The sequence below is a fragment of the Papilio machaon genome, chromosome 28, assembly GCF_912999745.1.
Source record: "Papilio machaon chromosome 28, ilPapMach1.1, whole genome shotgun sequence".
Classification (NCBI taxonomy): Eukaryota; Metazoa; Arthropoda; class Insecta; order Lepidoptera; family Papilionidae; genus Papilio; species Papilio machaon.
Window position 1 is genome coordinate 2,823,605 of NC_060013.1, and position 16,298 is coordinate 2,839,902.

The 16,298-nt window shown below is 38.0% G+C and overlaps 1 protein-coding gene across 1 annotated transcript; it reads right to left on the reverse strand.

Annotated features, from left to right (window-relative positions):
- Positions 1 to 229: 229 nt before the first annotated feature.
- On the reverse strand, positions 230 to 1,598 carry LOC123722596 (piggyBac transposable element-derived protein 4-like). Its single transcript, XM_045684869.1, has 2 exons — positions 555 to 1,598; positions 230 to 249 (listed from the first exon to the last, which is right to left on the reverse strand). The coding sequence occupies exons 1-2, from the start codon at positions 1,594 to 1,596 to the stop codon at positions 230 to 232; spliced, it is 1,062 nt and encodes a 353-aa protein (XP_045540825.1). The 5' UTR covers positions 1,597 to 1,598.
- Between the last annotated feature and the right edge of the window lie 14,700 nt (positions 1,599 to 16,298).

Below are 16,298 nucleotides of genomic sequence, written 5' to 3' on the forward strand. Positions count from 1 at the left end.
TTTCATTACCCCTAAAATAGCCGTCAGCTAAGATTCTTGCAGTTTCTCTGATCGGATTACAAGTTTGCTCATACTGTGTACTTACAGTTGCTGTTTTAACACGAGTTTGCGTTGCGATAGATCTGTATAAATCTGGTGTACTATCGCAACTTCTTAACTGTGATTGGACAGGGATAACAACATCTTGGCTATCTGTTACATCGTCTTGGCTGTAGTCAGCTAAAATTGATTAGCTCTCTTCAATCTTTCCTAAAATAAAATCAAAAGTAGGTAAATGTTTTGTAATAAATTACCTTACACAGATACAAAAGTTAACTAATTATTTACTCTTGGACGCCATTTTAGCCATCAAAACTAACTTCTGCACACTGTAATTTTAGTTACGCTATCCCTCACAATAAACGCTCGTCACTGTTGAACGCTTTAAACAAATAAACTCCACATCGCGTCGTCGCCCAACCGCCGCGCCCCGTGCAGTTTCTTTCTAAAGCAGTAACCAATCACAAAATTGTTACTAGTGCTGTGGGATCACGATAACGATAGCTGTGTTGTACCTGTAGTTTTATGGTATTCAGTAGCACACGGATCTACACACAGATACACATTGCATTTTCTGCACATAAAACGCGTTTCAGATCTTTTTTTCTTTGATGCGCAAATTTTACACCTTTGCGATTTTCGGTTTGGTATTTTCACAGGAAAATGTTGTAAGGAATCTTGATGTAAAAATCGGAAAGGATCAATGATGCCGCGTGATGTAGAAGGCTGGATTATAGCAGGTTGTTTATATTTTTCTATTAGTTGTCTGATAACGCTTAACTGAAAATCAGCAAAACTACAGTTTGTATTATTTTTCATAATTTTAAACAAAAAGAAAGCATTGAGCATAAACATGTCAATTACATGGAAACCCAGCTTTTTATGCCATTTTTTTGATTTTCTGATACAGCCTAACGTACTGGTCATCATATCAGAAGTGTCAACCGATCCCATATTTCCTGTGTAGTCCACTACACACTGTGGTTTTAGTTTGGGCAACCCAGTGGAGTAGTCTACACTGTTTGATGGAACTATTTTATCATCATGAAACGTCGACAACATTAAAACTGTTTTTTTATCTTGCCATTTAAGAGCCAAAAGCGGAGGTGATGCGTAAGCTGCGGTTTCCCCACGTTTCAGTCTTTCGAAGCTTGGCATTCCCTTCCTATTAGACTTTACGGTGCCACATGCGTATGTGCCCCTTTGATGTAAATGAAGAAAAAGCCGAGGACTGGAATACCAGTTATCTACATATAATTCTCGGTTGCAATAATAATAGTCTTTTAATAGTTCATTTACAACTGATCCAGTTAAACCTAAATTTTGTAAGAGCTCAACTTGAGTTTCGACTCCACAGTATACTATGAAATCCACTATGTAACCGGTTTTGACATCGCATAAAACAAACAGTTTTATGCCAAATCTATTACGTTTTTTAGGTAAGTATTGTTTCATAACTAGTCGCCCTTTGAATGGCACAATACTTTCGTCAATACATAATTTGCGACCAGGCATAAATGTGCTTTTGAACTTTTCACGTGCGTGGTCGATCATCATTTTTATTTATTGTAACCTTGATGTATCACTGGCTCTTGCAGTTACTTCATAAAAGCATAACATTGCTATAATTGAACAATATCTATTTCGATACATTGTGTTATGAAACACCGCGCTATGCAATAAAGGGTCTGTTGACCAATGTTCTTCAATTGTTATGCGTTTATTTCTAGTAAAAAGCATGGTTAAAGCTAATACGATGTAGATGTCCTCAGTAGTCGCGTCTTGCCATCGCTGTAGCCTTGAATACACTCTGAGATCAGTATGTCTTACGAATTGTTGATGATACTTATTCGTACAATCAACAATTTTCTGCACCAAGTCTATATCACAAAATTTTTCAAAAAATTGTAATTCCGAGGAATCACTATCTAATGCGATATCTGGCGACACTCCACAAATAAACTCATCGAATTCTTCTAACACCGGAGGAGAAATTTGCGTATTCCAGTTAATGTCAGTGGCTGCGACATTGCCCGTGTGAACCTGGAATGATACAACATAATAAATAATTGAAATTGATAATTGAAGTTAAAAATATTCTCTTGTAAAAGGATAGAGCGATGAAAAAATGCTATTCCATGCTCATAAATGTAGCTCAACCCTAAGTCCTACTACAATATTAAAGATTCAACGTTAACTATATATTTTTCACATATAACGTGAATCACTTACATACTAGTCGTAAATATCTTAAGCTATCAACCTACTGTTATTAGTTTATCATGTGCAAAATAAAAAAATAATGTGCCAGGATACCAAGCGTCTGTATGCGGCGAGCGGCATCCTTTGTGTCGGCGCCGGCTCCTTTCGGCGAGTATACCTACGCGGCGCAATCCAAGGACGACGTTATCTAACCGAACGCACTTTACAACAATCCGCACAATGCGATGTTGCCGCTCCGCGTATCTCGTGTGTGACAGACTTACTTTTGTTCTTTGCTGTGCGACTCAATTCGGCCAAGTAATACTATACTAACAACACAAAGCATTCCTCAACTAGCAACCCAAAAATATTTTTTTGTAGGTTTTTTGATGCAGATATATTTAACTGATTGTTTAATCGAATTGAAAGTAAGGTAAAACTTTACACGAAAAGACTTACTTACCTCTTCATCAAAATCAAAGTCTTCGTCTGGTATGAATTCTTCATTTTCCTCACCTTCCAGAATTCGTATTAATTCTTCAGCTGTAGTCATCGTAACTAAAATGGCACGCACAATCACAACACTATGGAATATTCTGGAAACCAGAACTCGTTTATGACGTCTAAAGCGGTCGTATTTATCCGACCGTGGCGCTGGGCAAACTGACGTAATGATATTCGTAACATGTCATCTAGGGATGGGAACACTATCATTCACAATTGTCGACATTTGACAACTTATTTGCTTATTTTCAGAAGAATTCAATAAAACTATGTAGAACTATTGTAAAGAAATATTTATTAGTAATTAATTTATTTGTTGTTCTCTGAATAAGTCAATATTAAGAGAACTGCTTTGATGTACATTTTTTTTTACATGTTACTCTTTGAATAATGTCCCAACACTAGTGTCGGATTTCTCCGACGCGGGCGTTTGGCACTAATGAAATTACAAGAGAATATTATCAGTTATTTCACCGAACTTCTTACTTCTTAATATGGCTTTTTAGTACGAACCAAAAGTGTACGACATTACAAATGATTGCTTTATGTATTAAATCTTCATATAATAACATGTTTAAGGCAATATAAAACATGACGAGTCGGAAAAGCCACTAAAAACAAACACAGCTATTTTGTCGGATATATACGACCTAGGCGAAATGGACACGATAACATTGGTCGGATTAATCCGACTCTGGCGGTTAAAGGGTTAATAGACACACGAACCAACTTAAATTACAACATTCTAGAACAAAAATATAGTGTTGCCACCTCAATATCTAAAATTATTACTCACAGGTGAAATTATATTGGTATATTTTTAACACCCCCCCAAAAAAAAACCATCTTTATTATGACATCACATTTATCCAAGAAACGAGTCAACATTTCCCTGTTTAAAGACTTTGTGAGCATATCTACAGGTTGATCACTCGTTTTAACATATTTTAAAAACATCCTTTTATTATGTATTAATTCTTTTATAAAATGATAACATATATCAATATGTTTAAGTCGTTTCAGTGTCAGTGCAGGCAACAGATATGGCCTACTGATTATCACAGTAAATATGAACTGGACATACATTATTTATGTTAAAATCATAAAACATATTAATATTTGTTTTATTTTATATTCACTGGCTGCCATACTAATGACAACATATTCATATTCTGTGGAGGATAAATTTACAGACAATTGCTTCTTTGATCTCCAGGAAACTAAACAATCAGAAAATTTAAACAAACAGCCTGTAGTAGATTTTCTATCATTAAGATCGCCCCTCCCCCAGTCTGCATCACAGTACCCCTCTAAATTGTTATCTTTACATTTATAAACCAATTTATAACATTTATAACAACATGTTATTTGCAGTATTTTGATATCTACTTAATAAAGAAATGGTAAAACACTAATCAGGTCTAGTGCCGGATACTGCATACATTAGACACCCTATTATTTCTCGACACAACTTTTCAGTATTCTTTTCTACTGTACTATTTTTATTATCATGAAAAATCTTCAAATTAATATTCTGAACTATAGGTGTGTACATTGGTTTACAATTTTCCATTTTAAATCTTTTAAGTACATTCTCCAAACACATCCTTTGACTCAGTTCAGTAACAAAACCTAAGTCTTTCATTTTAAATTCCTGATTAAACATGTCTCCAACCTGCTTTACTAAAATATCATTAGTTCCAAAGATTAGGATAACATCAACATACAATATATAAATTTGATCTGAGTTGGTGCACTTTGTATGCAGACATCGAGAGAGCGTCGGTGGCTCAGGGGTTAAGCACTTGACTTGCAATCTGCAGGTCCTGGGTTCGAATCCCGCCATGTACTTTTGTGTACATTGTGTACATGTGTACATGTGTTTTTCGATTTTCGATTTACATATGTACATTTATCCGACGTTCTTACGGTGAAGGAAAACATCGTGATGCAACCTGCACATATCTGAGAAGAAATTTAATGATATGTGTGAAGTCAACCAAACCCGCACTTGGCCAGGGTGGTTGACTATGGCCTAAACACCCCTAAGTTGGGGTAGGCTCCGAGCCCCTCGGTGGGGACTTATAGTGAGCTGGTGATGATGATGATGATGAGTATGCAGACATGAATCACAATTTGATCTAAAAAAAACCATCTTTAAGCATAACATCATTAAATGTCATATTTCAATATTTTGGTAAACTTTTGAGACCATAAAGCGATTTATTTAATTTTACAATTTTATTATCACCTGAGTAAGCTTCTTCTGGCAAACAAACATATACATTTTCATTAATGTTTCCATACAGCACCTGTTATATCCATTTGAAATATTGGTAAGTTAAGTTTAGTCGCAATTATTACAAACAGCCTAACAGTTGACAATTTCACAATAGGAACATAAAAGTCTAAAATGTCATCTTGTTCAAAACCTTTTACCACTAGTCTAGCTTTATACTGCGGAAAATCTTGTTCACCCCTTTTAATTTTAAATACCCATTTACTAACTGCGACTTGTTTTGTTATCGCAATCAGACGCCGCTACTGATTGCTCGTGGCGTTTCCCGTCTGCTTAGCTGTTTAACTGCACGGGGATATGCACTTTGCGGCTTTGGCGCCGAATCTGGTGTGATACCAGCATGCGCCAGATTTGCCGGAGCGTGATGCTGAGCGAGATCGAGAGCGTGATGTACTCCGCGTGCGAGAGCTTCCGCGGTGTCTACTCAAGGCGTCGACCTTGTGTGCCAAGTCATCAAGGCGCCTCATGAATTCTGCTAAGTCAACAGGCGCAAGTGCGGCAGAAGTAGCATTAATTGACTTACCAGAGCATACTGTCTGCGAACTCAGCCATCTTATCTAATGATAGGTCCTGATGAGGCATCAGGATGCGCTGAACATCCATGGGCAGGTTCCTCATCCACAATTCACGGATGATGTTCTCGTCGGCCCTGCCTGCGAGTGATCGCAAGTGCCGCAGGAACGACGAGGGTGTACGGTATCAGGTTATGGGCCGTCCCAAGCCTGCCGTTTAGTGTTATTTCCGAGTTTTGTTCAGTATTTGCAAAGTTTTAGTAAAAGTAAAATCTCACGAGTATAACCTCACTTTTAGTTACCGTGATCGCGAGTGATTTCTCTTTTCAGCTATTTTCAGATATAAATAATATATAAATATGGCTGGAAGTAATTCTTTGATGTCGATTGAGAAGTTGACGGGTCGCGACAATTGGGCTAATTGGAGTTTTGCAGTCAAGGCATACTTACTACATGAAGACTTGTATGACTGTATTTTGAAAGCACCCGATGCTTCCGACCCCAAAGCAATTAAACAAGACACCAAAGCAAAGTCAAAGTAAATATTGTTGGTTGACCCAATTTTATATGTGCACATACAGGATGCACAGAATGCTAAACAGGTGTGGGACAATTTGACGAAGGCATTCGAAGATCAAGGACTGACAAGGAAAGTTGGCTTATTAAAAGAATTAATTAACACAAATTTAGAAAGCAGTTTATCAGTGGAAGATTATGTAAATAAAATTATGACAGCCGCGCACAAATTAAGAAACATAAAGTTTCATGTAGATGATGAGTGGTTGGGCACATTAATGCTGGCCGGGCTGCCAGAAATGTATAGACCCATGATTATGGGTTTAGAAAGTTCCGGTATGAAGATTAGTGCTGATTTAGTAAAAAACAAATTACTACAGGAAGTTAAAATGTCAGACACTACCGCACTTTTTACAAACACAAGAAAAAATTTGCCCAAAAGTGATAAGAAAGGCCCTAGATGTTTTAATTGCAATAAGTACGGACATCTCAGCAAAAATTGTTGGTATAAAAAGATAAACAATAATAAAAAAACAGATAAAGACACAGGTTATGTTGCAGCTTTTTCAGCATCCACAGCGAAAGACTCCAATTCTTGGCATGTTGACTCAGGAGCATCTATGCACATGACCATGCACCGGGACTGGCTCACTGACATCACCGCTTCACCTGTACCGAGCATAAGGATTGCTAACAACAAAGAATTAAAAGTTGAATGCTGCGGGAATGTATGCATAAAGGTAAAGGCACATGATGGCAACACCGATTTAATACAGAAGGAGTCAAACTGTCACCAGGACTGGAAAATTCCATCTGTGTTACCTGCCTTGAAGGCAAGCAAACGAGAAAACCGTTCCCTGCTGAAGGTTCCCGAGCAACCAGCTTGCTAGAACTTATCCACAGTGATGTGTGGGGACCAATGCAACAAATATCAATAGGAGGGGCAAGAAAGATTTTTGGGCTGAAGCCGTTACTACAGCAGCATACATAGTGAACCGGTCTCCCACTCGTAGTGTTCACGTCTTAACAAACTGTATCACTTTAATTATTGTACAATGATTACACTTGCTTTGCCTAGATGGCGTTGTTTGATTTTAATGCGTGGTTTGGTTACGTTTTTGTATTGTGAATAAGTGATTTTGATTAATTTGTAATAAATGTCTTCGTTCTGAGTACATGTGGTTTTATTTAGTGTTAAAAGTGCTGTGTTGTGTGTTGTGATTTGTTCACAACAAATACTCTCGACCCTGAAGGCATAGACATAAAGGTCACGGATATTTTTATAACTTATAAGGTAGAATTAAAAAATGCTTTATCCAATAGTTTACAGTCATGTAATAAAAGTGAGGCTTCACCAGATATCGATACGAAAACAAAATCGATTGCTAAATTACCTAAAATAGCCATTCCCATTTTTAGCGGTAAATACCAAGAGTGGTCAACATTTAGAGATTTGTTTTTGTCATTAATTGATGGTAATGAAACTCTTGATGATGTACGACTACACTATTTAAGATCTCAGTTGTCAGGTGAAGCCGCACAGCTCATAAAGCACATTCCTATCACGCATGCAAATTATAAAAAATGTTGGTCCCTATTAAATAAATAGCCGTTACAACAATAAAAGGTTCTTGGCGAATTGCATTCTCAAGCGTCTACTAAACCAAAAACAAATGACTATTGAGTCATCTATAACTCTGAAGCAACTTTTAGACACTACAACCGATTGTTTACACGAGTTATCAAATCTAGGGGTTCAAGTGGACGCTTGGGATATTATTGTAATTTATTTGATCGGTTCCAAGTTGGACGTTGAGACTAGGAAGCAGTGGGAACTCCAGGTTAGTCAATCTTGCGATGAACTTCCTAGCTTCAAAACTTTTCGGGACTTCTTGGAAAAACGTTTTCGAGCTCTTGAATTTTTAGAACCACATAGTAGCAAGTCCAGTAGCAGTACTAAAGCATTGCATGTAGTTTCAAAAATATCCTGTCCACTTTGTTCTGAAGAGCATCTCTTGTGTCGTTGTAAGAGGTTTATTCAGGAATCAGTCGATCAGCGTCGCCAGATAGCTAAAAATCACGGTTTGTGTTTTAATTGCCTTCGCTCAAGTCACATGAATATTAATTGTCGGATCAATATTAAATGTAAAACTTGTAACAGGAAGCATCACACTCTTTTGCACAAAAAATTCGAACCTAATACGGAGGCGGACTCTTCCGCACCCCTCACCAGTGCTAATAAGGAACCACCACAGAACGAGTCCAAGGCTGAACCTCATATTTCAACCCATTTCGCGAAAAATGTACATAGTCAGGGTTTACTAGCTACCGCCGTTGTTAATGGAAAATTCATACTTGAAATGGAAATTTCAATATATGAAGTTTGGCACACACGATTTAAATAAAGGAAGAAAAAAGTTTGGAGAATTTTATGTATTATACGCTGATTTACGGACGTATCCCGATATATTCTTTGAATACACGAGAATGTCATTACACACTTTTGACTACATATTAAATAAGATCGCACCATGTTTAGTCAAGATTGACACCAATTTTAGAAAAAGTGTAAAACCTGAAGAGAAACTGTTTATAACAATAAGATAAATGCATGTTTCCATATCGAAACAATATTTGTTTTAATCACTAATATTCATTTATTTATTCTTAAGTAAAATCTATAAATCATTCGTAAAATTACGTTTATGGAGTAGTTAATTAATTATTGTCTATCCATGTTGTGATAAGGGTTGAAATCCACGTTGCCATGGGTATTATAGCCATATGACTCATATAGTCTTTCGTACTCCATTTTTTCCATTAATAATTGCATCATTTTGTTCTTTACTCGCAGTTTTTGTAATGGCGGAAATGCTTTCATTTGTGGAATGAGACAAAAAAAAATAATAATCTTCACATTTCTCTTCACCATCATTTGAAGATGTGGTTGCTTGCGAAAGTTTCATTTGAAGTAACTCAATTTTTTTTATTTTCGATTTCAATAAATTGCTCTCTGTAATCAGAAGCACACTTACGCTTTCTGCTTCCTAAACCCGATTGAGATACTGTATCAGTGACATCAGTTATTATACTAGAGTCATCTGTATCGGCATGGTCTTGTGAAATGTCGTGTGTTACTACATCCAAATTTCCGGAAGACTGTTCAGCAGTTAAATCATCTTTAATAAATAACATTTGTTGAAAATAAGGCCAAGTGGACTGCATAGTATCATCTGGATCACCTGAGCGTGCCGGTGGAAACTTCTTTGTTCTTTACGAAAATGGTCCCTTAAATTTTTCCATTTTTTTCGCAGCTGTTTATCTGAAAATAATTTGTGTTTAATACTTTGTTACAGATTTTTGTCTACTGGCATGTCTTTTACAGCATTGACACACAGTTTTAGAATGGGTGTAAGTACCATTTCAACTTTAGTTCATGAGACATGTATGGCAATATAGAATGAGTTAGTAGGTATTCACATGCCTCCTCCAACGCTCGTAGCCGATGAAGCGTATTCATTAAAAAATATTTGTTAAGACCCTTTCCACGTAGCACATTGAACGTGCAAAGAAGAGTATTTAACAGAAGATTATCTACAGCGCGGCAAACAATTGAATGTGCCTACGGTATTTTAAGCACGAAATGGAGGATATTACAAAAATCTATTGAAACCAGTCGAGAGAACGCTTGCTTGATTATTTAATTTACATATTATACGTTATTATTATACGCCAATGTACCGTCCCGCAAGGCTTAAAAGGGTGTCCTTGCGCCCTGGGTCCCTAACTCCCTAATGAGGTGAGAAAAGAAACTCAGGTGGTAACAAAAGATATATATAATATTACCAAGCACTCAGCGGTAGGCACATAAAATTTATAAGGTCGTGGGGTAACGTGCTATCAGTCTCTGCTTCCGCGGCGTTTATTACTCCCCTGCTTTGGCTGAACTACGGTGGCGTCGCCCAGCGACAGATGAGCGGCGGCAGGCCAAGGAACGGCAGGACAGGAGGTGCACGTCGACCGTAGCTGGATGCTCCCCAGGCAGCTAAGCGGCGGCCGCAGGAACTCGGTAGACGTTGGTGCTAAGGTCCCAACGGCAGGTCAGCTACCGATGTGTGAAGCTGGCAAGCGATAGCTTGCTCGGAGATTGCTAGCTTGATTGTACCTTGCAGTTAGGTCCGTACAATGTTATTTAAATAATTATATTATACGTTATTATACGTTATTTATTACATAATATTATACTAGACTTAGATGGTGACGCTGATCCAGATTGTCATACGTGGGCTACAGCCGAAAACAACCATAATAGCATGCAAAATATAATGCGTAACTCGGATAGAAATCCTACAAGACAAGCAAAAATAATTCGTGACAAGTTTATGAATTACTTTTGTGAACATAACTATTAATTTTCCAGTTTAAACATATTATTATTTCGTATTGGTAATTAGATTATTTTGTTGTTTGTTACCTACACATTAAACTAGCACGTACATATCTACCTTCTCTAAAGGTAAAATCTGTAGTTTTAACAATTGTATGAAAATAAACTAACCGTTACTTCCAGGAAACAATAGTTTTATTTCTTCCCATAATTTATTTATAGCTGCCCTATTTAAATGTTGCAGATGTTTGCTTTGCCAAATAGCAGTGCGATATTGTACTGCAGATATAAATTCTTCAGTATTGATATCCATGACGATTGACGACGCTTCGGCGGGTGAATCAAAATGGTTTAGAACCACAGGCGTAGTCGCCTAACAGACGCTATATCACTGTGAATGTGAATACGGGCGGACTGAGCCATTAGAAACTCCTGCGCCACCCGCGCCCGCGCCCGCCTCATGAAGACGCGCAGCTCGCGGGAGCACTGTGAACGCAAATGGCGTCTGCATACATTTTGAATTACACGCGCCCGCGCTAGCACTCGCGCCCACTGGCACTCTGAAAGAGTACATAGTGAACAGGTCTCCCACTCGTAACTTATCAGATGCAACGCCTTATGAAGTATGGACTGGAAAAAAGCCAAACTTAAGCCGCGGCAATTAAAAGAAATAGGCTAATATGAGGTGGATTCTACCTCCTGACTTCCTATGCCACGTATTAATCTGTACGTTGGGATTCTATTAAATGCGAAATATTTTAAAATCGATTTGGAAATTAAGGAAATGTTTGAACCACTGTCAATCAAAACGTCAACCGGAATACTTTGGATCACAGCAGGTATTACGTTTTCTTGTCGTGATTCGACTTTAAGCAAAAATTAACATTGCTGTTATTTTTTTCTTCTAAACGCCGTTTAACGAAGCATGTTTCAAGAACATGACCATTCTTTTTGCAAAATGTGCAATACTTGTTATTAAGAGAATTATTATTATTAGGCGCAGTAACAGAATTAGGACGGGAAGTCGAACTAGTGTTTGAAACTTCGCTATTAGATTTTAATTTCTTGGGACAGTTCCACTTTTTATGGTTTGAACTACCACAATTAAAGCAGGGCTTTTCATGCTTAGTTAAGTCGCGTTTCAACGTGTTAGAAGGTCCTGCGTGTGACGGGCGATTATTTTGATCGTGGTTCACTATTCTAAAATTATTTTTCGGCTTAACAAATGTGGATAACAATTCAGTCAAATCTTTCGATTGCAATTTGGCGTTAGTAGCTGCCGCTTTGACTTGGGGATCGCAAATGCCTCGTACCACTATAGCAGTTTTTTATTCGTCTGAAAGTCCCGTTACTATATTGAGACGTAACAGAGACCTGCGCGCATATTCTGCGTAAGTTGTGAACTTATTAGAGTTGGTACACATTACTTCAAACAAAATACCCGCAATGTCCTTATTTCGCGGACAAAATGAACGAAATTCAGTTTTAAAGTTACTCCATGACTGATCGGTTGTTACCCAATCGTTCAGCCATGACTTGCCGTCGCCTCGCAAACAACCACCAATACGTCCCAGGCATTTACGATCGTCCCACTTATTAATTAAACGCGCCTCATCTAATTCACTACACCAAGTATCGAAATCATGCACATTTGGATCATAAGGATTATAAAAATTACTGGACCTTGTGACCAATGCAGATAAAGCTCCAACAATCCTGTCCGCGTCGCCCTTGACCACACCCTTGTCACACGATGTTCCCGCAGTTGACGTATGCTCGGTGTCAGGCTGCTTCTCCGAAGTGGGTGTGCGCAGAGTGGGCGGCGTACAACGTTCAGGGTCACGGTGCGACAGGGGTGTAGACGATGATCAAAGATCCACAAAGCCTTCAAGAAGCATTGAACAGTGATAAGGCTGATGAATGGAAGAAAGCTATGGAAGCAGAATACCAGTCATTGATACAGAATAATACGTGGACCACAGTTAACTTACCAGAAGGAAAGTCAGTAATTCCCTGACGATGGGTTTTTAAAACTAAGTTAGATGTCAATGGTTCTGTCACACGCTATAAAGCTAGATATGTAATTAAAGGATATAAACAGGTCAAAGGCATTGATTACAATAGCATTGAGGTATATGCTCCGGTGGTCCGTTATACATCCATAAGATATCTTATTGGTCTCGCTGCCAAGTATAGTAGACTCAAAATATATTAAATGGACGCAGTCACAGCTTTTTTACAGGGTGAAATTGATGAAGAAATTTACATGTCTCTACCACCTGGCTATGAAGATGAAAATAAAGTATGTAGATTGAACAAATCAATATATAGACTTAAACAGGCAAGCAGGCAATGGAACAAAAAATTAAATTCTGCCCTGTTGCAAATTGGAATGACTCGTTCAAATCGCGTAAAATCATGCCGACCAACCCTGCGACTGGTACTGGTTCCCAACATGTAGACACCGTTGCCCCAAGTAAAACGTCTAAGTCAAAATCATCACGCTCGTCGTCCACAATTAAAGCTCAAAGGGCCGCCGTAGAGGCCCTCGCTCTGCGCCGACGTCTTGAGCACGGCCAGGAGCTCGCTGAAAGTGAGAGGTAACGCGAACAGGAGCTCGCCGAAATTAAGAGGCAACGTGAACTACAGCTAGCCGAACGCGAACAGGAGCTCGCTGAAAGTGGAAGGCAACGTGAACTACAGCTGGCTGAACCCGAGAGGCAACGTCAAAGTCGACAGGCAGCACTCCGTCAGCAGGTAGAGGAGGGCGAACTGCAGGCCGAACTTGCCGCTCTCGACGCGAAAGACGCGGCAAGTTGCAACAGTCGCATTGGTTCTGCCAGAGTAAGCATAGAAAGAAAAGAAAACGGGTAATCGACAGCCAACGTCAAAAATATATATATATTATAATTGTCAATAATTAAAAAACTATATTAGCTATCAAAATAGCAAAGAGGTACGCTACATCCTCCCCCTCGTGCAGCTAAGCACAAACTTGGACCAAGGTCAGTCAAGGCCTTAGGTGGGGAGCCTAACCAGCTTTCGTACGGGTCGGCGTAGCATTCCCCCTGCTGTTGCTATGTCCACTACCCTTACCACCCCATCTTTCCCACGGTACAGTGATGGTGATAATAGTAGTGCTATTATCGAAAGTGGTGATGAGGAAATTCCTGATGAAGACTATATAGATCAGTCAAGTGACAGTGATTGCGAAAAGATTCTAAACAAACGCACAACACGATGTATGTGATTCCCTTCCAGTTCTGAAGATGAATGTGGAAGTAACATACCAAATCAGCAAACTGAAATTGCTTCAGACGGTACTATTTGGACGAGAATTGAAGAAGGAGGAATTGCTTACCTTCTTACTGGATTACCTAACACATATGATACTGTAATTACTGCTATAGAAACTGTCAACTCAATAAACCTGGAATTTGTGAAAACAAGACTGTTAGCTGAAGAAGTGAAGATATATATGTAGTTATAACAAGGAAACAGATACACCAACAGCCTTTACATAACACTACATAATTTTGAATATTAATAAAATGTTCAGTTGCAATATTGTTTTCTATGGTAGATTTGTAATATATCCATCCATCCATATTGTAATAATTCCATCGTGGACATAGTAGTGTTAGTGACAAATTTCGTGAAGGACGCCCAAAATCCGCCTTCACTGAAGATAACATCATTGCTATGAGAAAACTAATTATCGAAGATCGTCATGTGACGTTCCGAGAGATAGGGGCTTTTTTAGGCATCTCAAGGACAACCTTACAGAAGATCTTGCATGAAACGCTTGATGTGAGAAAGCTAGTTTTCGGATACCGTATCTGCTTTCCGACGATCACAAGGCGGCCCGCGTCAAATGAAGTAACAAGAAAAAAAAAGGTTCAACCGAGGAGAGTGAAATCACGTCTACAACATTATCAGTGGTGACGGAATCTTGGATCTATGTCTACGATCCTGATCCCAAACAACAATCTACAATCTGGGTCTTTTAAGACGAGCCAAAGCCGATTAGTGTTGTCCGTTCGCGAAGCACTTCAAAGAAGATGGTGGCCACCTTCGTTGGAAAAACGGGCCATGTTGCGACTATTGCATTTGAAAATCGGTTAACTCAGAGTGGCATACCACAGTTTGTTTACAACAAGTCGTCGTCGCCGAACTTCGAAAATCTAACTCAAAGCGACGCATCACCCGCAAACGATTGAGTATTTGAAGCAGGACAAAGTAGAAATTCTTGACCATCCTTCATACAGTCCTGACCTAAACCGTAACAATTTCTTTACATTTCGTAAAATTATGAAAAGTCTTCGTGGTCAAGGGTCCGGTCCTTTTAAGTCAGCCATTTTGAACACTCGCACTTTAGAGTGGAATAAATGTTATAATAACTGGTTTGAGCGAGTGGAAGAGTATTAAGCTACGTGTTGAATACTTTGAAAAACAATAAAAAGTACTATAAGATTCTAGTTGTGTTTTTTTCTTCAAACGACAGAACTTAAAAGGCATTCCTCGTAATAATAACTTTCCCTTTACATATTACTTTTGTGTCATGAGTACTAGGTACAATTTTTTTTTTCTTTTACGGACTGGAGGCGGCAAGGATTATTTCCCACCCGACGAAGAACTGGAACAGATCGTATCACTATTGGGCAACACGTGTTCAGGCTTCACAGTGGAATTTGGAGGCTTTTTTCATTGATAGGTTTCAAAATAGTTGAAGCACATTCATTACCATCTTGTGATTTATTCAAATCAGTTAGAAGTTTTTCAAGCTTCGTCCCATACTCATTAATGGACTTATGACCTTGACTTATAGATTCAATGTGTTTTTGTATAGCTGTGAAAGATTTTTTTACTAACAATTTTTTTCTAAAGTCAGTGATCATATAACTAAATGTTGTGTAAGTTCTTTCTACTCTTAACTTTGCACTCTATGTTAACCTACCTTTAAGAACAAAATTAATTAATAATTGCTGACCTCCCTCGGACATTTCTAAGTACATTTCAACAGCATCAATTAATTGTTTTACAGTATCTTCCTTACCGTTTAAAACAGGTATAAAACCACATGCTGTCTTTAAATCAAACTCCATTTTTCTTATATTAGCAAATTTTATCATAAGTACAATTAATTAACTTAACTTTTTCCCTATCTTGTCTTTTAATTAAATTAACATGTAACTCCTTACTGCTATTAAACAAAATTTGAGCTTCTTTTAACTTATATAATGCTACTAAACCCTTATATCTACTTTGTCCTTTTTTACTAAATATTTTCTAATTTCTGACAATTCTTCCTGTATATTAATAAACCTATCAATCATAGTTAACTAAAAAAAAAGAAACTTAAAATTATAAATCAATTTTTTTTTCATCTTTCCTCTTTTTTTGATTTGATTTTTCATTTTTGAGTTAATTTGATATAAAATGTTCCACCATATTGGTATTCGGACGCCATGTGTACCCTCATGAAACACATTTTATTTATCGGCACTTTCACTTGTCCCAAATTTATATCCTGGTATCCTCTAATCTTCTTGGATCCGGGAACCTTCTGATCCTCCTGATCTGATCTGATCCTCCTGATCTGATCTGATCCTCCTGATCTGCTCGAGTATCAATTTGACGAGTACAACCAACAGGAACCAAAACATTAAATTAATGCACCGATGCAAAATCTTTTTAACTTCTTTGTTAAGGTTAATAACCAAACAAAGAACCGCCAACATCCTGGCAAGTACTATCCTGTTATTATTCTGTTATCCTGGCAGGGTCGCCATGAAATATGAAATAAATCCACTTATTTTATAATTTGCACGATGCGATC

Bases quoted from the DNA above. Each gene is read 5' to 3' on its own strand.
- LOC123722596 (XM_045684869.1), bottom strand. From the start codon at position 1,596: ATGATGATCGACCACGCACGTGAAAAGTTCAAAAGCACATTTATGCCT. The intron at 250-554 runs GTACAACACAGC...ATTTTATTTTAG, and splicing joins TGAATACCATAAAACTACAG to GAAAGATTGAAGAGAGCTAA.